Below are 19,136 nucleotides of genomic sequence, written 5' to 3'. Positions count from 1 at the left end.
CTGCACCCCTGGACTTGCTGGGATTGGGGGCATTTTCTTTGTGTGTTTATGTATGTGGTGGGGGGACTGGGGATGGATCCCAGAGTCTTGCACATTTCTAGGGCAAGTTCTCTAACACTGAGCCACATCCCCAGGCTGCACCTGATGTTTCCTAAGTGACTTTAATTAAAAATAGCCAGTATTCCAGAGCAGTATATTTTGAGGTGGGCTTAAGTCTTTCAATCACATTGCAAATAGTATCCTTGGATTTTCCCATGAACCTGGAGTCTCCCTTTGGAAGTGTGTGCACTGAATTGCAGCCATCTTCACTGTGGTAGCTGAAAATAATTTTTAAAAAACTTCTCTAAAATTATGATGCTCTATCTACAGCTACATTTTTATTCCCTTTCAGACCTTATTATTAGATGCACCTTTTGGATCTTTTTCTACTAAAGCAACAGAATCAGTTAAAGTTCTTATATTTGAAAGAGAGAATCTATTAACCAAATCCAGAAATACTGAAATTTAATCTCATTTCTATTCTCTCTCAACATTGAACACCAAAAGAACTTTCCAGCCAGCGGGACATTTCTGTCCTTTGATGTGACATGTTCAGTGAAGTCACTGGCGTGGATTTCCTGAGCAGTTAGTCCCTGTGGCATTTAGAGCCTGCCACACTTCTTTGCAGGTTCAGTTTGATCAAAGATATGCCAGGGCATGGACGGTCTTCAGACTCCACTTTCATATTCACTTTGTGGAAGTTCAGGGTCTCTAAACTAAGCAACCCCTCTCAGGCCATGCAGCAGCAAGCCGATTGCCATTTTCTTTTGACATCTAGTGTTTTATGTGACATTTTACACAATGGCAGATGGGCTTTTGGGGGGGAAATGCTCTACATCTCCAGAAAACTCTGCTGGGATGACTTTCCTAATTTACTCTAAAAGGTCACTGCTAAAGAGTAGGCTTTCAGCATTTATCTATTCTTCAAAATATGCATTGATTGTCCTCAATATTCAAGAAACTAGAACTTACACTAAAGAAAGATCATGGAGACATAGTTCCCTGACTTTGAGAAATTTGTGGATTTGACCAAGAAAGCTAACCCCAGTTTTTCACCCACAGAATTCCCACATTAGGAATCAATATTCTATATTAACTCCATGCTAAATAAAGAAAATAGAGACACAAGTTACCCCATCTGCTTCCAGGGACCGTACTTTGGAAGTTAAAATTAAATTCCTATTTAAAGCAGGGCCTGCTCTTGTTAACTCTTGGAGTCCAACTTGAATGTCAAAATGCCGACTTGAAACTGTCATGAGCTCACATGGTCCCACCCATTCTAGAAACAGGATGTGCTTTGCAGTTACAGTCTATAGGTCCAGTAATTATATATATAAAAAAAACACACCCAAATCAGATGATGTGATCTCACCTAACGAGCCTTTCAGCAGAGCCTGGAACGGTTGTTTATACTTTCCCATATCAGCCTGTGGGCATCCTCCTCTCTATTTTTCTTCTCCCATTGGCAGCTGGCGCTATGAACCTTTGCTTGAAACAAACATTTTTTCCTGGGCATACATGTCTGTCCCTCTGTCTCTGGGAAACTGTTGGGCAGCCTTGAATTACATATATCTTACTGCGGTTTCCAGACTAGGAATGGTGGTACTTTGGGGGGGGGGGCTCCCAGAGGGACTGAGGATAAGGCTGCATTCTTTCACCCCATGCCACACTGAGGTATCCCTTCCCCTTGATGAGTCTTGACTGAGGATGCCTGTCTGGGTTCCTTCTCAGGGACAATTTGGAGCTCGCATTACAATATGACTTCTGGGGCCTTTGAAGTCCCAGCTGCAGGGGCAAAAGAACTGTGGTGATTAGGGGGCCAGCCCTCTCCTGGAAGGGGATGGCTACACAGTTGAATACGAAATGCAATTAAAAAGGAGCACCTGGGATCAAATCAAAGCGAAGAATGTGACTGGCTCTAAGCAGAAGGGGGCTCATTTAATCACACAAGAATGTTCATCTCTACAAAGTGCTTGATTCAGAAAAAAAACAAAAAACTTTTAAAAGCAAAAAATGAAATAGCCAAACAAACAACAACAACAAACCCCTCTGACTTGCCAGCACAGTGAAGGAATGCACAAATTTCCGCTAACAACTTCAGGGCTGCCCATGGGCAAATTAAGTTTGCAGATGCTCATATTGGGATGCTGGTGAGGTCCATTTTCTTCTGTGCTGCCCTGGCTTCTTCATACTTTCCCAGACGCCTGTGGACTCTTCCTTTTCCCATTACTTCTCACACTCATTCTGCCCCTCCACACCTAGTACTAATTTCCCAGAGGCAGGGTCTTTTCCAGGTGTGTGTGTGCAAGTGTGCACAGCATGTGTGTGTGTGTGTGTGCGCGCATGTGTGCTGGTTTTAGCACATTATTGCCATGAAAACTCATCTATCCCTTATCCCACTTCCATAGGCCTGTGGGTCTCAAGCTGTAGCTGCCTCAGAGTCAGATGGAGGGCTTGTTAAAACACAGATAGATAGGCCCAGCCCCTGCACTTGCTGACTCACTGGATACAGGGTAGGGCAGAGAATTTGTATTTCTAATCAATTTCCCAGTGATCCTGATGTTGCTAGTCCAAGGACCATGCTTGGAGAACCACAAGGTTAGACCAACAAGTTGGACTGAGAGAATGTTAGAGCTCACGTGGGTTGTCATTTGGAAGGAAAATGTTCCTGAATTTGCAAGTCACCAAGAGCCTTGAGTTTCCTCCAAGCAGACCACCTCCTAGCTATATCAACTTGGGCATCTCCAAGGAGCCCAGAGGTTCTCAATGTTGAGCCCACATCAGAATCACACATCTACCTTTTATAAAGTTGACAGCAGACCCCACCTAAGATTTACTTAATCAAAATCTCAGGGTATGGCTCCAGGACATCAATATTTTGTAAAATCTCCATAGGTAAATGATTTGCCTGTGCTTTAACCTTTCTGGGCCTCAGTATCACCTTCTGAATAATGGGTATAATCAATTTTCTTCACAGGACTATTGAGATTAATAAACAGAAGTAAATGCTAAAATATTTGTAAATGACACAAAGTTACTCAAATTGCCCATTTTCCCTCACAGAAAACATTTAAATTTAGCAGAGGCCATTAATACCTCTCTTAATATCTAAGTAAAGACTGATATTTCTTGCATACTTAGAGGATGAAAAGGCATTTTAACAAATCCATCTTTTAAAACACATACATGTCTCTCCTTGCTTTTGTTTTGAAAGCATTTATTCATATTTTCCACTGGTAAGAAAGTTAAATTACTCTTGGTAGCTATCCAATGGTCTGGTGACCCTAATTTACTCTAAGTCAGGGGCCAGCAAACTTTTTCCTTACAGGGCCTGATGGTAAATATTTTAGGTTTTGCAGGCCAGATGTTTGTTGCAATTACTTACGTGTGCCATTTTAGTGCAAAAGCAGCCATAGACAAAAACAAATAGCCCTAGACATACATAAACAGTTGGGTGTGGCTGTTTTCCAAAAAGCTTCTCCTACAATAACAAGTGGTAAACTGAATTCAGCCATGTGCTATAGTTTGGTTACCTCTAAGCTTCCAATAAAGACAACATTTTTCAAAGTTGACTCAAGGAAGCAGCTGTTCTTTTGTTTGGGTTTTTTTTTTTTTTTTTGTTTTTGTTTTTGTTTTGTTTTGGTTTGGTTTGGTTTGGTATTTGGGATTTAACCTAGGGCTGCTTTACCACTGAGTTACATCCCCAGCCCTTTTTATTGCTCATTTTGAGACAGGGTCTTGCTAAGTTGCTGAGGCTGGCCTTGAATTTGCAAACCTCCTGTCTCAGCCTCCCAAGTCTCTGGGATTAAAGGCATGCACCACTGTGCCTGGCTATCAGCTGGTATTCTTTCTAATGACAAGAGTGATTTCTCTCCCTGCTTGCATGTATGGGGGGAGTGGGGTAACTGAAGAGGGAAGACAGGGGTGATTACCCAGACCTGAGAAAATGAAGTTAATTGTATCAAAATTCTTAATTGGCATGAGACTTAGACCCAGAGAAAATCTTCTTGGGTTCACCATTGGATTCTCAAAAAGAAGCAAAAGAACCTGCTTTTCTTAGAGTACTGCTCTCTGCTTAAAAGCTGAGGGGACGCTTTCCTCCACAGCCACGCAGATGCACCAAGACAGGCAGGGGGTTCTCAGTCTTTGCTTGACAATAGGGATTTTCAGCTAGTTTTACAAAAACAAAACAAAACAAAAAAAAAACCTATAAAACAGCAAAAGGAGAGGTCCCTTTCCCCACACTTTATAAACCACAATGTTCCTTCTGTGCAATTAGAACAAGGAAAGGGGAAATTGTAATCACTCCACCTGAACACTTGGTGATGTCTGGAGACATTTTTGAGTTGTCACAACTCAGGGAACAGCTACTGGCATCTGCTGGGTAGAGGCCAGGAAAATTGCTCAATGTCCTACAGTTCATACAATCGCCACCATGAAGACTCACCTGACCCCTGATGTCGCTGGAGCTAAGGTTGAGAATCTCCAAGAGAGCTTCATGCAACAGGGCAGTTGTGGCAGGGAAAGTTTCGGAGCTGAGACGTGAGATGTCAAGATCTTCTGCCAAGTTTCTCTCTACCTTGTTTCTTAGGACAGGCTCCTTCAGTGACCTGATGACTGCAGCCATCATTCCCTCTTCCTTTGGAAGTGAGAGAATCTTGGAGAACATTGTATCTTAGAGCTGGGCATGAACTTAGAGGGTGATCTCATTTGGACCCCTGTCACTTAAGGCAGCTCTTCTCAGACTTCACTCAGCACACAAATCACCTGGGGTGGTTAAGATGTAAATTCAGCCCCTACAGACCTGGGTGGGGCTGGGGTTCTGCATTTCAGACTGGTACTTCCTCTGCAGTACTGCAGGTCAGGGTGGGCCCTAGTCACTTTCTGGTGATGAAGTGTAAGGAAAGGTCCTACATCCCTGCCCTACAGATGACAGGTTGCAGTTCACTAAAGTAAATTAACTTCTCCGAGGGCATTCAGCTGGAAACTGAAAAAGAGACTGCCTGGACTCTCACACACCTGTCACCAATTAGTGAACCACACAACCCATTAGTCCTCTGGTACCTGAAAGCATCCAGCACAAACAGTAGTATCCTGCAGGAGCCATGAGCAGTGGAGCATCTCCAATGCATGCAGCTCTGCCCTTTCCCCCAGCTCTCTAATACCCAGTGGAGACTCCTGCCCCAGGCAGTAACTTGGGCTTGGCAACTCCCTGGACAAAGTTCCTTGTTGATCATATAAGCCACCCAGCAGCCATTCCTGGAAATGTCTTTTGGGGAACAGGCTGAAGTTTGAGAAATGGCAGAAAAGGAAACCTGTTCATCAAAAGGGAGCTAGCTCCAATTTCCGCTTCAGTTTGTATTGGCTGGAAACAGGTGGAAACCCTGAGAGTGTGAGTGTGTGAAATGAACATGGAGCCTGGTAGAAGGAAGGAATATTCTACAGCAAGCATCCTCTGGACCCAACCTGTCAGGCAGCCTGTGGGCCGAGAATTTATGGATGTGTTTTCAATTTCTCTGACAGAATCTGTTTGGATTGAGGATGGCTGTTTAATCTTTGAAATATGTGTTCCATAACAAACGCTGGAATCACATATAAATTGCTCCCTTCGTTCTGTGAGCCAAACCCTGACTAAAGGGGTTTGGAAATCCCCACAAGGTGCTCTTTGCTTATTGCTCATTCGGAAAGAAAAAACCATTTCTTTAATGAAATGCGATGTGGAAGAACTGCCAAAAATAGATGCTCCCTATCTGCTTTCACATATGGTAGCTTCTTTCTAGCCAATTAACTACCAATGAACTGAGGAAGAGCTGTAATCACAGCACACCAGGCGCCTGTGCACATCCCGCGCACACACAGCCCCGGGGCAGAGATGGAAGTTCCTGGTCCTGCATCAACCCATGAAAGCCCAGGAAGCCCGCGCATGCCCCAGACTTATTTGCAAGGCCATTCTGGTTAGCTTTAGCTAAGCCCCCAAGAATTAAGACTGATGGGTTGTCACTTTGGGGACAAATCCTGTTTGATCATCATCCCCCTTTGGGATATAGCTATATCATGTTAAAGGGAAATACACAACGCTCACAAAAGGCTGTTTTTCCATGAGCTTTACTCACAGACTCATTTCCACATAAACACCATGCTGGAGAGATTTTTTTGTTGTTGTTTGTCTGAAAGTGTAGTGGGTGAGTATTGAGTTTTATGCTGTCTAAAAAACGAGCAAGTTACATACATTCTTGTGTTTCATGAACTCTTGCTCCAAATTTTAAATTAATCAATGGCTAGTGCAGCGTTCATACTTGTTTATTCTTTTCTTCTCTCCAGGACAATATGAAACTACAGAAAAAATGGAATTTTCCTCCAAATTGTTTCTATAACTTTCCATTAATTTGGAGTTGGCAAATTTTTTTCACAACCCTTGAGATCTGAGGTGTGTGTGTGTGTGTGTGTGTGTTATTCATTTTGTTTTGTTTGTGTTTTGGAAAAATGACTGCAGGAGTTAAGAGAGGCATTAGCAAACCCAATCTGATTATTTTGGGGCTCTTATAATTAAACTAAATTTTTATATGTCCTTTAACAACACAAACTTAATTTCTAATTAAAGGTAATGAGAGGGCTTCATAGTGGGAGAAAATGATAATAGCTACCATTTGCATGGTCATATTCCATGCCAAGTACTTTACAGTGATTATCTAGTTTAATTCTTACATCCATGCTGGGGTCAAGAGCAGTAGCCCGCTCCACAGAAATGGGGAAACCCAGGCTCAGAGAGGTTCAGTGCCTTGACAATGTCAAACAATCAAAACTCAACAGAGCTGTAACTCAAATGCAACATTGCTGTCATCTAACGTTGGTGAGATTCCCTGAAAACTCAATATTGAAATTCCATTCGAATGTTGGTTTTGTTTGCTGTTAGGATATCATTAGACCTAAGAAGTTTCTAGGCATGGCTTTTAATGCAACCGATATGTCAATGGTTTGGTTTCTCCTTCCAACACTATTGATCCCCCTGAACTCTGGGGACAGATGTCTGTTGGATATCCCTCATGCAGCATGTCCAAGATGGAGCTCCTTACTTCACCTAGCCCATATCAGTAAATGTCAATTTGGCTGTACCACTTTACCTCCAATCCACCAGCAAATCTGTTGGTTCTTCCTTAGAAATATGTGCAGAATTCAAGAACTTCTCTGGAGCAATCTCCCTATTGCTCATCTTCTGCAACAGCCTCCTTACAAGACTTCTGGATTCCAGACTTACTGTCCAACTGCCAGAAAGGCTTGTGAGTCCAGATATTCATGTGGCTCTTCAAGATCCTAAGGCATCTGCTTATGTCTACCCTCCTCCCAAAGGGAAAACAAAACCAAATTAAAATCCACCCATTCCCTTCCAGAGCCCCCACATATCTTGTAGCCATTCACCCCTAGTAGGGCCCAGAAGGATAGGCCCATTTGCATCTCAGTTTATTCACAAGTGCTGTCCCTTCTGCTGAGGCTATCCTTCACCCAGCTGTCCCCACAGCTTGTTCCCTCCCTTATCACAGGAGACTTCTGTAACTGCAAGGCAAAGTCAAGGGTATGTAGTCTTCCTTTTTTCCTTCCTTCCTTCTTTCTTTCCTTTCTTTTTCTTTTTCTAATCTTCCTTAAAGTTTTCTAAATAAAAAACTAGTGGGGAAGGACATAATTCAAATCCTTGTAATCCTCAAGGTAATCAATAGAAAAAGTTCTGTTTCAAGGGTGAAAGAATGAATGAATGTTACACTCAGTTGTACTCCCCAGCCTCCAACAAAGAGAAGACACAAAAATGATCTAAGGACAAGGGTCCTATTCCACCCTTAGAAATTTAAAGCCACAGTCTGAGTTATTTTGTTGTTGTTGTTTTGAGACTAGGTTTTACAAAGTTGCCCAGGCTGGCCTTGAACTTATAATATTCTTGCTTCCACCTCCCAAGTAGTTGGGATTACAGGCACCCGTCTCTGTGCCTGGCGCCAGTCTGAATTTTTATTTGCTCCTTGCCCATGCAGCCAAGAGCAAGGGATTGTAAAGCCAACCAAATTGATGTCACAATCTGTTGACAATCTTAAGGATGTGTCTTTAACTCTGCTGGACGCTTGGTCAGCAGGACCAGGTTTCAAGAGGATCTTTTGGGCAGAAACATGCTATGAAATCAGTATCTCTTCATTTACAACAATTTTTTTGAGGACTCTGTGCTTGTTTTATTTTTAAAAATAGAGTTCAAACATTTAATTTGTAATAAGGTGCCAACATTTATGCAGAGTGGTACAATAAAAAAGAGCCAACATGTTGCCATGTGGTTGTTCCGACACCAAATGTGAATATATCTCATAAAAGTCACACATAGGCTCATTCCCAGAACACCTAAGGACGGCAAATAAATAGTTATTTCTGCACCAGTGAAAATGGGATCTGGTTAATGTTTCCTAGGTCAGATATACAGGCTCCCTCTTCGTGCAAATCATTTCAAAGGTTAAAAGCCCAGTTTGATAATACACAAAATTAAAATGAAAGCATAATATTACAGTTACATGGAAATTCAATAGTTCTCTTCCTTGAGTTTCTCGTCTTTTCCAGCTCAGCACCTGATGATGAATTCCAAGCAGAATTTGCACATGTTAATAATTTAAAGTAATCAGTTCTCACCTAAGTGAAACAAACTGGCCTAAAATTTTTGGTGTCTGTGACTTATTAGGGCTCAAAATGTATATTTACAAGTCTTCTTTTTTACAAGGCCTTTAGGAATTACTGAATAGAGAACCTTGAGACTGCATGTCTATGTAACAGCAAGCACTTAATATTGGATGCTTTACTTCTAGCACATTTACCTTTCCCTAAAAGCCACAGGGACATCAGCATTCCCAAGAGATGCACTGAAAAACACTTAGAAAAAAATTCACATATCATTTTCGGGATTCCCTTTATTTTGGTGTCCTACAACCCATTCCCTTAGTAATCAGAAGGGAGAGCAAGAAGTAGGTGATGTGTCTCATTAGATAACTCCTTTTCTATCATGTGTTTATGATTTTTACAATAAAAACTGATCCAGAAAGTTCGGCAAATGCCCAAAGCCTTTGGTTTTGGAAAAGAAAAAAATATATTATTCTAAAAGATGTACATTTCAACTTCATGTCCCAGTTCTCTACATCAGATAACTAGAGAAAGTAGATTGAAGTTCTGCATTGGGATACCATGAATACCCTCAGAGTCCCTAGCTGAGTACTTTTCTAAGAAAAAGTGACAAAGAGCAGGGCAGTATGGTCCCCACAGAGCTTGTGTGAAACCTTGGCCAGTGGGCAAATGGACCACATGGCTGAGGTGGGCTCCCTGGGAGAAAGGTCATTTGTTATCAACCCCACTACACTCCCCACCCTTGACCTTAACCTGCCTGTCTGACCCTGACATTCTGTTGAGGAGTCTGAACCCCACAACAGATTGGAGGGTCAACTTGTAAAGGAAAAGAAGCCTTGGTTATTTCAGCCAATAACTCTTCCAATAGTTTCCATGAGTCACCAACATCTCTGTGCTAAGCACTGGGAGAAGGAAACAACTCTCAAGTTTCCTCTTGATAACCTTGGCCCAATCTAAACCATGCCCTCAGTCCCTCCACAGCCTCAGCTGGGTTGGAAGGCAATTCTGTGGTCTCACTGACCTTTGGCTCTCTTTCCACTGATTCATGTTCTTTTTGAAGCTACCTGTTTCAGCTACAAGGGCCTTCTGGATTATATAGGGCTGGGCTGTGACTAATCCTCTTTCCTATTACAGGTTGTCTCTGAGTGATACCACAAGAGAATAAAAGGGGACTACATGAAGCAATCTTTAAGAATTCAGGATCTGAAGTCAGGAGAAGCCAGCTTCACTTGCAAATGTTCCGTGGAAATCCCAGTAACAACACCAAGATTAAGATCTGTTCTTAATATTTACATGCTGTGGATGAGACAATGCATTTCATTCTAAGACCACAGTCTAAATTCTCTGCTATTAACTGGATATTTCCACACTGAAGTGGCTATTAGACGTTATTTTGGAGAGGGGGCATTAATTGCAGAAACAAATTTTCCATAGTTGTCAGCATGATGTGACTTGAAAATTTTAATCCACAGAAGATGTATTTTCTTATAACAATAAAACGTTTCATAGAAACCCACTTGTAGCTAGGTTTTTATCCAAAATAAAAATTCTTACTGGGGCTAAGAAATGATGGATTCTGGTTAGGAATTCTAGGTCAAATCTAAGAAAAGGAGTAGGAAGCAAGAAGGTTCGAAGAATGTTTGCAAGAGTTTGTCAAGAATGAGAGAGTAAAAAAGACATTGAAGGGCAATGATAGGGATATGAGGAAACTGTGGCAGAGACAATCCCCCTCCAAAACTTAATCCCCCTTCCTCATTAAGAGACTCTAGGGTTGGGAATGTGGCTCAGGTAGAGCACTTGCTTAGCATGCATGAGGCCCTGGGTTCCACCCCTCACACAGCAAAAAATAAAATAAAACAACAAAAGAGAGAGACTCTAAATTTCATTCACAGAGTAATGTGCCTAGCTAAAATTTTCCTTCCCAGACTCTCATGCACTAGGGGGAGCCAAGTTACAGAAAGCTTTGCTTTCTGGATATAGACATTGCACCTTGTTACTTGCCTCTTCTTCCCCTCTTCCCACTTAGAAAACAGACATGCTACCTGATGGTTCAGCAACCATCTTGCAACTATGAGGCAATAAACCAAAGGAGAGAGGATAAGGTAGTGGAAACTACCAAAGGAGTTTGATCCTTGGTGAAATGATGCAGACAATCCTGGGGTGTGTATCTCCCAGGTTTCTTATTCAGTCCTTCACTGTTATTTGCAGTCAAGAGCACACATACTTCATACATCAAGATCCAATGACAATGAGATTGAAAAGGATGAGAAAGATTCAATGAAAAGGGAAGAAAAAAGGTAAAAGTAAGGGGACAAGTGGGATAAATTTTACACAGATCATACAGTGGGGACCTAAAACATAGCTTAATTCATTCTCACAGAAAAGACAGACATCCTGGCTAAAAGAATAAATGTGTCGTTAAATTCTAATACAAAGATGCCCAATGTTTAAATTGGCTATATAAAATTTAACTCTCTCCTTCTGTGCTATGATTGCTAGTATGAAAGTGCATGCTTAGACATTAAAACTGGACACTTTGCATCCCACAGAGAATGGAATAGATTTAGAATCAATTTAGTAGTTCTCTTGCAATCCATTTGGTAGAGTTCCCACTGAGAACTCGTGTGCTTCACCCTCTTCACAGCCATATCCAAAAAGACCTGAGAGGAAAAATAAGTAGTAATACTCAGTAGCCCATTTTGACTCTTGCATATGCTAGTTGGGAATTAAAACACACTTATCACAAGCTGGGAGCATATAGGCCATGACACATGGAAAGTGCTAGACTGATCAATATTTAAGAAAGCACAGGCAACAGCAATAAATAAATGAAGCAAATGCAATGGGGGTGCAAATCAACAATCAAGTGTGTGTTCCCTCAAAATAAGTATGTGTCCGCTTGCACAAGGGGAAACTACACAGAGCACTACATGCTCCCACAGTTCATCATTCAGACCCAAAGTGCCAGTATTGTGGAGAGAAATGGTTTCTTCACACTCATCGTGGCTCCCCTGATGTTGGTTCAGAAACTGATAAATAAGCAAAATAACAGGCTGAGAAGAGGAGCAAGAAACCAGTCATGAGGAGACCCCACTGGAGCACACTTGCAGCTTTCACTGTTCAACTTTCATTTCTTTTTCTCCTCCAATGAAGTAAGTGCAAATGTCTTTAGTATGATTTTAGCAACATAGCAGCAAATTATCAGGAATCATAATAAATAAGAATGTTGACATGCCAATACCCCTTTGTCTTTTGGACTCAAAGCTTCACATGTGTTCTGAAGTTACAAACATCAGCCTTGAGCAGTGGGGTCAGAGCTTCTTCATTTGGCATTTGTGTTCTGTCTCCTCATATGAAGCACGTGGTTCTTATGCCACCCACTTGCCCCAACAGCAGTTAGCACACCCATGGAGAAACACAGCTCAAAACTTGTAAGGGGCTCAAAGCTATAAAATGTCTATTCATTGGTGGTTTTGCTTTTTTTTGTTGTTGTTTTATTGTTTTTTATAAAAGTTTCATCCTTCTTCCCCTCCTTTCAAGCAAAGCTTTTGCTTCTGCTAGCCCTAATGCAAGATCTTTCATTGGGGATAGTAACATATCATTTGTTTATTTCTTTTAAAATGATATTATCAGTGTGTTCTCAAAATTGCTCTCTTGTTGCTAATTAAACATGATAGATTCGGGGTCCTGGTTTGCCATCTGGGCCATGTGTCTCAGAACATCCTTTTTTGTGATGATGCCAAGAAGTCTCCTGAAATGGAAAGAAAATTTAAAAAAAGAGGTCAGCATTACAATATGGACTCATCCCTGTCCCTAATCCCTAGTGCCATTTTCACTGAGGGACAAGGATAGGTAAAGTTTACCAGCCTACCAGTCTCCCTTGTGGTTGGGTAGGGCCAATGGAGTGAGCTCTGTCTGACCCTTGGTCAATGGGTGAAGGTAACAGATGCCACTCCCAGGTCTCCTACACATTTCTCCTCATTCCTTCTCATCTGGTAGTCAGAGGCAAAGGAGCCAGTGAAAAGACTCTGGAGAACAGAGGTCTGACTTAAGAGCCACCAGATTCAAAGACCTGGGGGCATGAGTGACTATGTGGTTGAGCCCACACCTGCAAATTGCTTACCATATTGCAGTGCATAATCATTGCTACCACATTAACACATATTCACGAGTATTCTGGGCATCCTAATATTGCACCAAAGGAAGTTTAATAATAAATGATTTTTAAGTAATACTGGCACAATTTTTTCTTAAAGGTCACCCCCACTTTTTTGCAAAATATGTTTGCATAAAATCCACAATGATTATGCACTGAAATATGGTAAGATGTGACTTGTGATAAAAATAACCTTTATTTCATTACACCACTGAGATTGCAAGCTTGTTTGTTGTTACAATAAAACTACAATGACTAATACACTCTCTTAAATTTCAATAATATAATCAATTTTAAAAGTGCTCATGAAAGCCATTGTTGAAAGCTGACCACACCACAGAAATTCCAAGTGTAAGACATTTTAAGTAAAAGAAATGTTAGGAATGAGATAAATTATTATATTTTTAATTTTATCTTACTAGAAGGGTAAAGAATAACATTCATCTCTGACCCTGTATGGAAATTGCCTCCCCTTCCAAAATCCACTGCTTTCAACTGATCAAAAGAATGGCACTTACCAGGGTCCCTTGATTAGGGTCACCTCAACTGTACATCACACAATCCCGGGGAGCACTCTCACACACACCACAATGTAAACAGTACTCCCTATATCAGGCAGTGCCCATTTGTACAACCATTAACAGCAACCCTTGTTTTGTTATTTCATTAAAAATTTAAAGGACAACCTGAAGGAATAAATTATGCACCGTGGATACAGTAAAAGGTTTGACAGAAGAGAATGTGCACAACTTCTTTGGAGAAAAATTTCCATTGCCAAATAAGTTTGCAAATTACTGCTCACTGTGTCTCTATCACACATATACACCCCAAAAGGAGGGAGTAATGAGGAAGAAAGCCATGGCAGTCTCACCTTGGAATACTGTATAGCTATTAAAATGACAGGTTTCTATTCTATGTCTTTGTAAAATGATGGCATACCAAAAAAGAATCAGAAAACACAAGTGTAATCTAACATCATTTCTTTAATTAAGGTCCAGTTAGCCAGAGTCACCTTTCGCTTATAGACAGTGACTATGAAGAAGAGATAAAATGATTCAAAGGGGTGTTCAAATCAGTTACACCTGGAGAGAAACAGGCTAGAATTCGGACTTGTTTGACTCTGACTACATTGAACCTTAAACAATCTTGAAAATGGGATTCATTTCTTAGGTGAGTTTTTCCATCTGTCACACTAGGGAAGACAAGAAACACTGGCCCTTCCCCATTCATCCCACAGGAACATCTTTAGGACAGAGGAAATAGCAAGAGGGGTCTTTAAAAGCATGCTAAACACCACGGGTCACCTAAAACAAGTGGAGGGGTGGTGAAGGTGGATAGAGCCAGGAATTGTGGGTTTTCACTCAAGCTCTTTAGGGCTTCTTGACTTTATGGTCATAATGCATTATTTTAAATACATCTCTAAAATGTATCACAATGCAGTAAAATTGAAGATGCCCCATAAAACAAGATGCTGTTCCACCAAATCTGCCAAACTGCATTTCTGTGTTGGTCAGCCTGGGCTGCTGTAACAAAATACCACAGATGAGGTGGCTTAAACAAAAGAATTTATTTTTTCAAAGTGTCAGATCAAGGTGCCAGCAGGGCCAGTTTCTCTCTCTCTTTGGCTTAGAGATGAACATAGTCATCTTCTGTGTCTTCACATGGCCTCTTTGTGCACATAGACTCCTTGTGTCTCTTCCTCTCCTTACAAGGACACCAGTCCTACTGGATTAGGGTCCTGCCCCAATGGCCTCATTTAACTTTAATTACCTCCTTAAAGGACTTGTGTCCCAATACAATCATGCTGGGGCTTACAGCTTCGACATAGGAATTTAGAAGTGGGGGGCACAATTCAGCCCATAACAGCTGTTCAGCTGCCTCTGCATTAAACAGTTGTAAAACAGCTCCCTTAGAATATTTCTCTTTCTAGACCATGAGAAATTCTAAAACATGTAAGATGTATACAACTGATTTAAATAGACCTAGTTTGTTCCCCCCAAATGTTGGTATAATCCTGAATAAGATGACCCCAAAAGAAATGAACATTATCATTCTCTGTAGTGAGATGCTGGGTTCCTCCAGGAAAACCCATCTGAGGGGATCAGGACCCAATAAGGGATCTGGTCTTCATGCACTGGAATAATGCTGGGTCGAGCTGGTGGTTCCAAAACCCCCCTTTTTCCATCCTGATTTGTCTTAGTTACTTGGGGGTCAACTGCCATAATAAGGGTCCACTGCATTCATTCAAAGAGAGCTAAACATTTTCTCAAGGGCACTATTACCCAATACTTTGTCAATTCACCTGGCTTCTATGGAAGCTTTAGTGAGCCTCTATCTCATCAGAGCTTCCCTTTTGCCTTGGCAGCCACATATGGCTGCTGAGAAGAGTTGCCCAGGCCTCCAGATCCAAGGCATGGCAAAGGCTTGGAGGTCCAGGTAAATAAAGGAGGTTTATTCTTGGGGACAGATACATTCTGTTCTTGTTCTCATGAAAATAATTAATTTTAATGGAGCAGTGATAGCAAGGAAAGGTGACTCTAATACTGGGAAGGGGCCTTATTTAAAGACAAATGAGAGTCCCTAGTAAGGATTCCTATGTGACAGCAGCCAAATGAGTCCTAATCTGGTTCTATAGGATGCTCTCTCTCTGTGCCCTAGGAAGTATTTACTCAAGGTTTCTCTGCCTTGACACTAGTGACAGTTGGGATTGGATCAATCTTTGTTGGGGGTGGGCTGTCCTTTATAATACCCAGGCCTCTACTCACAACATGTCATCAGTACCATTGCTCCCCAGTTGTAACATCCAAAATTTCTCCAGACACTGCCAAATGCATTGTACAGATGGAAGTCAAAATCACCTCTTGTCAAGAACCACTGCCCAAATTTAAAAAGTACTGAAATATTTCCATACCCATTGGTTTATAGACAATGAAGCAAATCCCCTAAAATATACCCTAATACACTCATCTTACTTCTGTAACTCCTCTAATCTCATCCCAAGTGTTACTATCTGGCACCAACTCTTAAACACTTACAATATCACCCCTAGCTGGGATCTTTCAAATAAGAGAGGCCCTCTGGGGCTGAATATATAATAAGCCATCGGTATTGAAAGTAGAAACCCCAGGACTTGGCCCTACATTCTCAACATTTCACTGAACAGGTATTCCAATAGTTCAGGATTGTGCATCTTCACAGATGATGTTGGGTATCTTCAAATTGCCCCCAGTCTACTTCCCCTCTGCTGTTGTGTAGAGAACATTTATGTCCTCTGGGTTCTGGTTTGACTGGCAGGGTCCTCCACCAAAGGTCCTTGGTAGATCTCCAGATAGGACTGGCTCTGTACCCAATTCCCTTTGATCTTAAGTGTTTTACTTCTTAGGGTCTCATATTCTCATTCAAAAAGTAAAGAGAACCTAAATGTCCATCTCCTAATGAATTGATAAACATCCATACATTGGAGTGCTATTTAACCATAAAAAGTACTGACACATGCTACAACTTGGGTGAACCTTGAAAAAGCTATGCTAAATAAAAGGATCAATCACAAAAGGTGACATATCATGTAATGCCACATATATCATGAGTATCCAGAATAGACAAATCCATGGAGGCAGAAAGTAGATTAGTGGTTGGCAGTGGCTGGGGGAAGGGTGGAATAGGAAGTAACTGCTAATGGGAAAAGGGTTTAGGGGGTGATGAAAATGTTCTGGATTTACAACAAAGCAATTGTTAACACAACTTTGAGAATGTATCAAAAACCCTTGAATTATATACTTTAAGATGGCAAATTATATGGTATATGAATTATATCTCTGAAGGAAGGAAGGAAAGAAGGAAGGAAGGAAACAAAGTTAAACATAGACTTACCACATGACTCTGCAATTCCACTCTGAGAGAAATGAAAATATATGTTCACACAAAAACCTGCACACAAGTCTTATTCGTAACAGTATTATTTATAACAGCCAAGAAGTAGAAACAACCCAAATGTCCATCAATAGAAGAATGAATAAACAAAATGTGGTCTATCCATACAACAAATGATATTCAGCCATAATCAGAATGAAGTACTGTTACAGGCTTCAACATGGATGAACTGTGAAAATACTCTGCTGAGTAAAAGAGGCCAGCCACAAGACCACATAGGAGATGACTGCATTTACTCACAAGATCCAATAGGGAACAATCCACAGAGACAGAGAGTAGGTTAGTTGTTGCCTAGGGCTGGGGTACAGGAGGTGACAGCTAAGGCGTACAGGGTTTCTTTATAGTGTAATAGAAATATTCTAAAGTTGATGGTAGCAATGGATACATAATTCATTTTTTACTAAAACTACTGACTTAAACATTTTACATAGGTGAATTGTATGGTATGTGAATTATCTCAATAAGCTGTAAAATAAATAAATCAGTATAAAAATAAAGGCAGGACCGCAGAGGCTATACAATGACCCTTCAGATGCTAGATGACAGAAACACAGGGAAGGTCAAAGAATTCTCTGACCTCTTGCAGAATGCATAAAAATGAAGGGCAAGAGAACAGTAAATGGAAGTGTAAAAATGCGGGCATTCACAAGGTTTGGGATTTTGATAGTTTTTTCAAAATTAAAAAAAGTGGCAGTTATAAGGCCAGCAGCTTATACTTATAATATGCTGCTAAGCAAGATGTGATCAGGAGTGAAATAAGCAGATACAAACAGATCAGCTCACACACAGAGCACCCACAGGGGTTGTTAGGCAGTGGGAGGGGCTCTGCAGCTGATGGACTAACGGACAGACCCTCAATTTAAAACCACTCATTCAGCTTCTGCCATCTATTTTCTACTGGAAAGCCTGCTTTAGGACACTCTCCTCAGGAACACCTGCTTTGGGTAGCATCAATTACATTGAATTGTGTCCATGTTCCTTAGCAGATAACAGGTTCCTTGACTTCTTTTAAAAACACTTCCTGATCCTCCCCAACCCTCAGCCAAAATAGATGCTCAGTTAATATTGATTACACCAATGTCTCTTCAAAAAAAATGACTACTAGTGTCATATTTGCAAAGATAAGAACTCTACTAAAATACAACATGCATCCACACATCCCCCTCCCATATCTATAAAGCCTGGGTTTCATTTCCTTGTCTTTATTCTGGAGACAGTATCAAAAGATGAGGCATAGCCAGATGCTGTGGCAGAGGCCTGTTCTCCTGGCTACTCAGGAGGCTAAAGCAGGAGAATCATTTGAGTCCAGAAGTTCAGGCCCAACCAGGCAACACAGAGACCTCACATCAAAAACCAAAAACCAAGCATTTACAATTCCAAAAACCTTTTCACTTCCTCGTCTGAAAGTTATGTTAGGTACAATGACATTGAGAAACTATTAATTCAGGTGCTGACTTGGGTGTGGGCATAAATTGTGCCAGGGGCCTACAAGAGTAATTATTACAATAGAAGAAAGCTAAACATCAACCCAAAAAGAGGCAACATCAAATCCTGTTGACTTCATTAGTGGTTTGAAGTGTTCTCTTTGATTTAAATTTAGATCAAGTGAATTCAGTGAATCATAAATGGCTAGATAACGACCAAGAACATAATTCAGATTTGAGCAGCTAGGCTCTTCTGAGAAATCTAACCTAACCAGACCCAATGTACCCCTAGTAGGGTTTGGGGGAAATCTGCCACCATCTCCTCTAGTTGCTTTTCCTTTCTAGAACCTTCACAGGGCAAATCTTACCCAAATTTGCTCTTAGTCACTGGAGGCTTCCTAGACTCCTGCATTTTGGGGACAAAACTCCTCTGGATTCTGGTCTGGTTTCATGATTATTTTAGGCCCCAGGCCCTGAGAAATCCTGAAGATGAACCAGGTCAAGGAACAGGCCCAGGCTTTCAGCCATCTTGAGCAGGGAAGGCACATGGTGAGGGAACGCATCAAAAACGCGAGCTGGCTTGAGATGGGCTCACTCTGGCTGAAAGCCCGAGGAGATGAAGATGAAAGGCCCCGCAAACAAGGATCCCTTGCCAGCACTAACGTAGCAGCATCTGTGTTTGTTTAAAATATGTAGAGCCAGAGAGAATGATTTTGCTTTCTCACAGAACATTCGGAGCCAACTTCGGCACCCAGATCTTCTCAGGAAAGCCTCATGGGGCTCTGTGAGGTGAGAGTGGGTGTTAAGGCAGAATTTCCTGCCCACACTGGAAATTCCAATGAAAACTGACATTGGATTATTATTTTAAAGGAAAGAAGAAACTGCGATACACTTGAGATGGCAAGGGTGATCACAGTGGTATTTATGCCAAGAGCTGGAAATCTAAA

At 41.3% G+C, this 19,136-nt stretch overlaps 1 protein-coding gene across 1 annotated transcript in view; it reads right to left on the bottom strand.

Moving 5' to 3' along the window:
- Window positions 1-10,544: 10,544 nt before the first annotated feature.
- Window positions 10,545-19,136, bottom strand: part of Clcn4 (chloride voltage-gated channel 4) — a 70,287-nt gene continuing 61,695 nt past the window's right edge. Inside the window, exon 13 of the mRNA XM_071606183.1 lies at window positions 10,545-12,430. Within this exon, the coding sequence (XP_071462284.1) occupies window positions 12,340-12,430 (91 nt within the window). The 3' untranslated portion in view covers window positions 10,545-12,339. The remainder of the gene's footprint in view (window positions 12,431-19,136) is intronic.

The sequence above is a fragment of the Marmota flaviventris genome, chromosome X (assembly GCF_047511675.1).
Source record: "Marmota flaviventris isolate mMarFla1 chromosome X, mMarFla1.hap1, whole genome shotgun sequence".
Classification (NCBI taxonomy): domain Eukaryota; kingdom Metazoa; phylum Chordata; class Mammalia; order Rodentia; family Sciuridae; genus Marmota; species Marmota flaviventris.
The sequence above is the reverse complement of the archived record's forward strand: the minus strand, read 5'-3'. Positions and strand labels throughout refer to the sequence as shown.